The sequence below is a fragment of the Chionomys nivalis genome, chromosome 1, assembly GCF_950005125.1.
Source record: "Chionomys nivalis chromosome 1, mChiNiv1.1, whole genome shotgun sequence".
NCBI classification, from domain to species: Eukaryota; Metazoa; Chordata; class Mammalia; order Rodentia; family Cricetidae; genus Chionomys; species Chionomys nivalis.
Window position 1 is genome coordinate 172,477,958 of NC_080086.1, and position 8,756 is coordinate 172,486,713.

General features: G+C 45.5%; 1 protein-coding gene across 2 annotated transcripts in view; it reads left to right on the forward strand.

Moving 5' to 3' along the window:
• Cep41 (centrosomal protein 41) overlaps positions 1-6,231 on the forward strand; it is a 43,241-nt gene extending 37,010 nt beyond the window's left edge. For both annotated transcript variants that reach the window (XM_057788407.1, XM_057788416.1), the window contains 2 exons: positions 382-597; positions 1,249-6,231. In XM_057788407.1, coding sequence (XP_057644390.1) covers positions 382-597; positions 1,249-1,397 — 365 coding nt within the window. In that variant the 3' untranslated portion in view covers positions 1,398-6,231. The remainder of the gene's footprint in view (positions 1-381; positions 598-1,248) is intronic.
• The last annotated feature ends 2,525 nt before the right edge of the window (positions 6,232-8,756 follow it).

The following is an 8,756-nucleotide window of genomic DNA, read 5'->3' on the forward strand; positions in this document are numbered from 1 at the left end:
TTTTCTTCACTGTAGGTTTTGTTGATTTGAAGCTTTGATGGTTTTTGAGACAGGGTCTTGCTCCATAGACCAGGCTCGCCTCAAACTCTTAATCTTCCTGCATCAGCATCCTGACTGCTAGGATTACAGGCATGGCCTCCAGGCCTAGCTAGCACATGGTTTTAATTCCTGAGATAACAGCATTATTGCAGGGTTCTGTAAGAATGCTAAACCCGAGCAGATGATTTCCTATGGAATTCTCAGCTGACATTTCTAGTTTATGTGTTGACCCAGCAGTGAAGGACTCGGTGATGAAGGGCTGGAAGACACACAGGCCTCTCTAGCGTTGCTGGGGCCTCACTATGTTAATCCTGCTTTTTCTTATGTTCTCCTGCATCTTAGGTCTGAAAGTCTTAGCTCAGAAATTCCCAGAAGGACTGGTCACTGGTTCCCTGCCAGCTTCTTGCCAGCAGGCCCTCCCTCTTGGTTCTGCCCGGAAGCGATCCAACCCCAAAATGCCACCCCTGCCAGCTGAGAACAAGTGGAGATTTACCCCAGAAGACTTAAAAAAGATAGAATGTTATCTGGAAGCGGACCAGGGGCTGACAGGCAATCACAGTAAGAGATTCTGACCTCTGTTTTTGGTGGAGCTTGACTTGTGCACCTTTGACTGTCCCCTCATCACAGAAAAAGCAGCACCATTATATCCCTGCTTTTAAAGCACTTGAGGTTCTGTGTGTGATACAGGTACTAGTAGGGGTCACCGGGGATGGCAAAGATTCGGCATTGAGGACAAATGTGGAGAGTCAGCCGCAGAACGTGTATCTGAGGCATAGTATGGGCGTCGAGATTCCTTCTTTGGAGGTCTGTCCTTCCTTCTCTGCTTCTGGGTTTGCTTAAAGGCCTACCCAAAGATGCCTGCTCTGTCTTCTGCCTTTGCCTGCTGTTTCCTCTTCCCTCTCCACAATTCCCCTCACCCTGTATACCCATCTTTACCAAGGAAGGAGTGAGAAACAGTCCAGATTTGTGGAGGATAGTGAAGGGGAAAAAAATAGACTGTGTGGCTTCTCTCCACCCCTCCCCCTTCCCCAACATCAAGTTGATCTCAGGGATGAGAAATAGATCATCACTGGCCCACAGTAGATTCTGTGGAGGCTTCATTAGCATAAAAGTGGTCATAGACTAAGCATCATTAGCTTAAAAGTGTTCTTGGCCCATTGTCCCTGGAACCCCTCTTGCATCTCTGTCCCTCTTTTTTGCTCCTTTCAGGCCGAATGAACCAGAATAACTCTGCCGGAAGAGACTTGAAGGTGCCTGCTGGCCGCAGTGGTCAGAACCTGCCTACCGGGGGTCCTGCTAGCCACTCAAACCCCCGCACACTCAACAGTGGTCACCTGCAAGGCAAACCCTGGAAGTGAAGACCTTGTGCCGTTTAGTCAAATAAATGTCCCCTCCTTTTGGAACCCCCAGCACTCCCAACTCGGTCATTTCAGAACTGCTATAGAGAAAAGCCACACTACCTGGGCCAGACCAGGCCCACCTCTTCCTGTCTGCAGCTTCCCCTTCCTTCACTCAGGAAGGATTTTGACAGATGACCACAAAAACCAGAGGCTTGACCGGCTCTAGTGCACTCCCCATTGTTTACAGGATATTCATGTCTTTTGAAATTGAATAGGAAAAAAGAAAGATACTGTCTGTTAAATAAGGTCCAGCCTGTTTGGTCTGTAAGCAGTGTTGTTTTGTAAATAATTTAGTCACATCTGCTGGCTTCCAGGCCAGCATTTTCATTCTCTGTTGATTTCATGAAAGATTCTCCAGGTGGGCCTGCCCTTGGCGCCTGTCCCCCCGGGGCGGGGGGGGGGTGGTGCAGATGAGTTTCGGTGCCTGCAGCCCACAGGCCCCACACTGGGCCAGGTGGCTGGCTGAGTCACTTCATCTACTTGCTGCAGGCTCTGTGCCCTGCAGGCTCTGTGTGTGCTGCAGGCTCTGCTGGGAATTTGAGGCTGAGGGGTCTGTGAGCAAAGTTCCATCTTACTGGTTTATCAGAGAGGCTCTGTCAAAATGATCCCCTTGTTAAATGGTTTCTGAGACCGGGAAGGTGTGTGTTCAGTTGTCCTCACACCAGAAGGAGGCCCTAGTAGACGGAGGTCCCAGCATCCTACAGGGCTGTGCTAAGAGCCCTGGGAGGCCACCACAGCAGGCCCCCTCCATTGTGAGCCTTATTTCAATTAAAATTTCCCATTGTCTAATTTGAGTCCAGCTGTGTTAGATGGATAGCAATCACAGTCATGTGAGAGCATCAGCTCCTCTCAGACAAGGGGAACACACAGGTGAGGAGGACGCAGGAGTCCTTTGTCAGAGCTGACAACCCCTCAAGGCCTTGCTTAAAAATACAGTATTAGTCTAATTGAGTAATTAGTGCAATTTCCTGCTTGCTTTTCATTCTCACGACTGAGCTGTGATTAGGAGGCTGTGATTATAGATTCTGGTTCTGGCCGGAATTTTGAATTGGCATTAATTGAATTGCTAGCTGACTGACATCCATTCTCTTTAATTGCGGGAACAAAAGACCTCAGGTAAGGATGAGGCGCATGAAGTCACGGGAAGAAGAGCCCTGTTAATTTTTATGGTCTGTGATCGGAGCTGTGATAAGGGACTAAGGAATAAATTGTGCTCTTTGTCATGGCAACCAGCTTCTGAAAAGCCAACTGAAAATTGCCTATGCTTAGGTGGTTACAGCTGCTGGTAAGATTTGCCTTAACAGTACTATTTTCTAACCACTAAAGAAAAAAAGAAAAAAGGAAAAGAGGAAAAGGCCCACAGTATTTCTAGCATGAGGCCTGTGTTTGTAAGAGAAATAAACGTAATAAATATCTCATGGAGACATATGGAAAAATAACTCAGTCAGCCCAGCTCTGTTTCAGAATGTGTTTATTCTTCTCTACTTGATTTCCAAAGTGCAACGTTTTCCAATGCTTTAGAAATCAAACAAACCAGGGATATTGTTCAGATGTCAAGCCGTGCCCAATTTTCCACAAGATTCGAGAATCTTGAACAAAACTCAGCCAACGTACACATAGCTTTAATGAGAAGCCTGTCATGTTTCCCCATAAATTTATTGCCTGAGAACTTAGTTCAGCCTTTTGCTAATGCCAAAATGCACTGGCTTTTTATTTTCTTTGCAGAATAGATAGAAAAATGCAATTTTTTCCACATTCGACTTTCCCCTAGCATGGACAAGAGTTTCAGTCATCTTTGACATTCCTAAGGAAGTATTTTCCTCGGCGGCAAAGTTCTGGTTTGCCGCTTTACACGGGCTAGTCAGGAGGGCAGACCTCCTGACCCAATTCCGATTTGAAAGTAAAGGGCAGTTTCCTCTCGTTCCTCTCCTGCATTCCCACCAATGGACGGTAGTGTTGGGAAGTATTGTGTGGCCGTGCAAAGCTGGCTTAGCTGGCTTAGTCAGCCTCGCTGCATTCGCTGGCGTGGTCCATGTGCTTCTTCTCCACAGCACTTTGCCCCATTGGCAGAGCCCGATCTGAATCTGCACTCAGTGTTACTCTCCGACGCTGTTGCTTCCTGACATTCTGCTTTACCAGTTTCTTCATTAGATTATTTGACATGTATTATTTAAATGATCATTGATACTTTGTGCAATTATGAATGTTGAAGATTAAAGAACGTAGTTACTAATTTGTCGTTTGCTATTAATGTGCTGAAACCTGCCAACTTCTCTCTTCCTCTGTCAGAATGATTTGGGGGAGCCCCAAGAGACTAGAGTGATTTGAAAGCGTACCTCTTTTTACTGCATTTCCCAGAAAGGCGTATGCTCTTTGCATCAATGAATCTGGAAATCATTCCAGTTTAGAGCAAGAGAGCATAGCTTTCTAGTCAGGAGCCTGTGTTTTTCCTGGAACTCGGGCAGGGACAGATTGCTACCTTGGACGACTGTCTTACGGCTTTCGTGCCGTTGTGTTGGGGGCTGGCTTGTTCCCCTGTCTGGAGGTTTGTGCACTTCGTGAGGAAGCTCCTTGATAATGTATGATGGCCTTCCCTCTACCCAGTATCTCAGAGGGGATATGGATTTAAGAAAGAGAGGCCATTAAGGGGTACTTATTTAAGAGGCCAGGCAGGAAGGAAGCCAGGAAACAAAGGAGGGAAGATAGAAAAGAGGCAGGAAGTGGCCTGAGAGCGAGGAAGGAAAAAGCTACACTGTTCATTCAAAAGCGGGAACATCCTGGGCTGTAACATCAGGCTGGGTCTATTGAAATCTGTGGCATGAGTAAATAGCCTAAAAGTAATTTTCTTTTTCTCTTTCTCTCTCTCTCTGTGGTGGAAAGCCAAAGCCGACAGTCATATTGGACTTGATATAAACAGGAATTAGAATAAATAATGTCCGTTAGTTCCTCAGGGAGTTTTTCCTGTGGTGCTGTTTAAATTATACAGAACTTAAGACATTAAGCTACTCAAAAGCAAACAGAACAAAACAAAACCCCCCTCTTCTCTGATTCCCTTGTGGGGTATAAGTTGTCAGAATCCTGGGCTGGAAGAAGTATGTCAGTGATTTTTCATGTTGCTTTTCATTCCTGCCAGCTTGTTTACTGGCTGAGAATCTGTCTTTTCTGTTGTCTGACATGTTTAAGGGAATAACTAATTTCAGTCCACCTGGACGTAAATCCACGATGACCTCTTCCAGCTCAAGCCTGAAGGTAAGCAGCCATTAAGAACATTTGACACACTGTTGAATGTCTTTAGTGTGCATGTATGGTCTTCACAATTCTTTCAAATATCCAAGTCCCGTAACGTCTCTCTCCAAAACAAACCCAGAACCATGTGGATTATAATTCATCAATTAAATTATGTGAACATGTTGAGTACTTATACGTAATTCAATTATTTTTTTATAAACAAGGATATTTCTCATGGAAAAAGCAATGAACAAGGCCCAATGTGCTTCCCAATGTTCAAAATAAATTTGGGTGGTTGAATTTTTCTAAACTTGTAGTAATTATTGAAATCAGGGGCTGGGGATGGTTCACTGGGTAAACATGAGAATCTGAGCTGAGATCCCTAGTACCTACATAAAAGGCAGAAACAGAAGGATCCCAGGGACTTGCCAAGTCACTGAGGTCCAGGTTTGGTGGGAGACCCCATCTCATAAAGTAAGGGAGAGAACAACTAAGGAAGATCTCTAGCCTGCATGCACACACATGAACACATCTGCACGGACATGTTTACATACATACACCACAAACAAAAATTACTGACATTATTATGGCGTCCTTAAGTTGGACCCCAAGTCAGATACAGCATTTTAAAAATGTACCAGTAAAAGTTTATCTAGCCTGAATTCTTTTGTTTTATTTTATTTTTTTTCTGAGCTATATATTTTCCTCCACTCCCATCCCTTCCTCCCCCCTCCCTTTCTACCCTCTCCCATGGTCCCCACACTCCTAATTTACTCAGGAGATCTTGTCTTTTTCTACTTCCCATGTAGATTAGATCCATGTATGTCTCTCTTAGGGTCCTCATTGTTGTCTAGGTTCTCTGGGGTTGTGAATTGTAGACTGGTTTTTCTTTGCTTTATGTCTAAAAGCCACTTATGAGTGAGTAGATATGATATTTGTCTTTCTGGGTCTGGGCTACCTCACTCAATATGATGTTTTCTAGATCCATCCATTTGCCACCCAGCCTGAATTCTTGAAAGAACAGGATTCATCACACAGTTTATGTGAGTTCACAAACCTCTTCATGGGTTCCACTGGTCCCCTCATGGCCTCATTCTGGTGCTGATGTAGAAGCCCAAGTCCCTTCACCTGTACAGCGTCCTGACTCCTGGTAAATTGTATCATAAACAGAGGTCACTTACTTAGGGGCCATTGATGGCTGGACCACATTTTTACAAGAAAATCAACATGACTTCCCTTTGAAATTTAGACAAGAAGCTCTCCCAGGGTCTGCTTCACCGACTCTGTGGCAGTGGTCCTTAAGTAAATAAACTCTCAGGACTGTGCCTGGTTGGGGCGTGGTGGCCACTCTGCTCTTCTGGAGACCCAGAGAGCTCATTATGTCTTGTCTCCTGTGCAGCTTCCTCTTCTCCAGGCATTTGCAGCCACGGCTTTTCTCCCCTCTCCAGAAGGTACCCAGAGAGCCGGCCTGTGAGCTATTTTGCCTGTTTTCACTGTTCTTTTAGTAGCCTTCACAATTCATCATTACAGGTAACCTGCACTGCCTCCACCTAAAGGGTTGTTTCCCCTTGTGTTTCAAAACTGAGAAATCCCAGATAATGCCAGCTGTTCTTTGTTAGGCAGCACACATGGGTTTCTCTGGTGTGTTTTGACGTGTTCTGTATTCCCAGCAGTCCAGTGCGGTGGCACCCCCACTGTCAGAAGAGGAGACGGGGGTTGGACAGCTAACACTGTAATACTGACTGGATGAGAAGCTGGGACCCGACGCAAGAGTCACAGCTCCCAAGCAAAACCCGTGGGTTCTCGCTTTGGCTTCTCAGGACAGACTCAGCCGTGCTCTTTCTTCCTGGGTGATTCCTCAGTTTACCCATGGAAATGTAACTTCTACTTGGCTTTTGGCTGCCCTTCCCCTTCATCAGTGTAGTGTACCCTTGTTCTGAAAACTGCCTTCTACCTATGCAAGACTCAACGGAGCTCATGTAATAGCGGCTCCCGGGAACAGTTTCTCATCTCCACTGCCCGTGTCCTGTCTCCGATAACAGCGTCTTTGGAGGTTTTTTGTTTGCTTGTTTATTTGTTCACAGACATGTCATGAGCTTTCACTTACGGAATGAGAGTTACAAAACTTGAACCAACTGTAGAAGGGGAATGTAGGCAATGCCCCTCACAGACTGAACTGTTCCCATAATAAAGCCTGCTGATATGATTGGCGTCTGATCTCTCCTTCTTTGATAATATTTCTGGTTTAGGCTGACACAGGTCTCAAGAACTGGCCAGTGGCCCCAGGCCTATGTTTCATGGGGAAACAGAGACACAGCTCCTTGCTGCAGCCCGAGTCAGCAGAAGCCTGACTTCACCGTGTTCTTCTCAAGCTGCTGTGCTTAAGAGGGGACTTTTAATTTTCTCCTTTTACTTTGGCAATAAACACTTGGCTGTCTCCATCTCTGGGGTTTTTAGATGATGCTCACAGTTTGAGTTGCCAAATGAATGCGGATCCTGAAAGCTTTGGGGAAGAATTCATTACTCTTTGACGGGTTCTCAGGTTTGATGATGCTCCGTGCTTTTCCCAGAGCTCTTCTTGGCCCGGACACTGCAAACACTGTGGCTGTTCATCACAAGTTCCTCCAGGCAACATCTGGGGCTTAGCATGTTCACAAAATGATGTTTCCCCAGCCCTCCAAGCGGGAGCCCCTGAGTACCTTCCAATCCACCCAGTCCCTCTTGCTCCTGCAGAACGGTTGCCAGGTGATGAATAACTGCACTGGGGAGGGATAGGTGAAGTCATTTCTGGACTGTAGTCAATAACACTTTAGCTTCAGGCCGAAGCCAGAAAACTAAATACCCCTATCTAAGTGTTAATTCAAAAGACTACCTGAAGAGTTCTCGTGAAGAAGCAATGGCCCCTGGGCTTCACTGAGAACCACCTGTAATGGCCTAAGAGAGACATGAAATGAGTTCACTTGAAATAAAGCCCTAAGAGGAGCCCTGGAGACTTGACATTAACATAATACAATCCCAAGATTGCGATGGGAACTGAATGTGAGCAGAAAGAGCTGTTGGGAGTCTCCGCCAGAGCTACAGCGAAGGACTTAAAATATGTCCCAACTGGGACCCTGTATAGTCCCAGCCTTGTTTGTAACACAGGTATCCGGAATATAAATCTAAATATAAACCAGGGAAAGTTAGTGAAATGTGATACTCTTGGCCCAGAGGGTTGGAGTTTAGACAAATTACCTAAAAAGAGCTGAGCAAAGACTAAGGTGGCCATTCTAATGTTTGATGCTGGTAAGTTGGCGTTAAGTAACTTCACATAGAGGTTTCTCACCTGGTGCGCTTCAGCTAGCCCTCCCTCGCCACCCATTGCAGGAAACTGGAAAGTATAGAGAAGAACCACCACCTCTACCCAGGGCACCACAGTTGTTCCTGGGGGTGTGTCCTGTGTGTGTGTGTGTGTGTGTGTGTGTGTGTGTGCGTGTGTGTGTTTTAGACAAAATGATATTTCTAACGTACTATTTTGTAGCTAACTTTGTACAGAAACAACTATTGGTATATAAATCATATATCCTGCAACTCAGCTCTTTGAAGAATGCAACCATTTTAGTAAATTTACAGAACTATTCAACCGTCAACATGATCCAGTTTTAAACATTTCCACCTTGTAGCCAACCTCTTCCCCTTAATGCGCGGCGAACAGTGTCTCCAGGTGAACACAGACCTGTGTGGTCTCATGACACCCTGCCGTGTGGCTGTGGCACACCAGTACCAACACCGATCCTTATGAAGGCTCCTTTTGACGCACTTGGCTCCTTTGCTGTTCCAATCTTGAGATACAGTCCAAATATTTTCATAAATTCCTCCAAATGGATTTGCCCCGTCAAAGAGGTACTATATTTAACTCTAAAAGTCAAATTGCCAAATGCACAGACAGTTCTCTTCCCCCCAGCAGCACAGGGTTGTGTTTATTTCCTCATGCCCTTGATAGTGCTACGTGGCCAGTCTTTGTTGTCCAGCTATCTGATGAAAGAAATATGTTTTCCTTTAATATACAAGAATTCACTGAGGATCAGTATCTTTCATGTTTTATTGGCT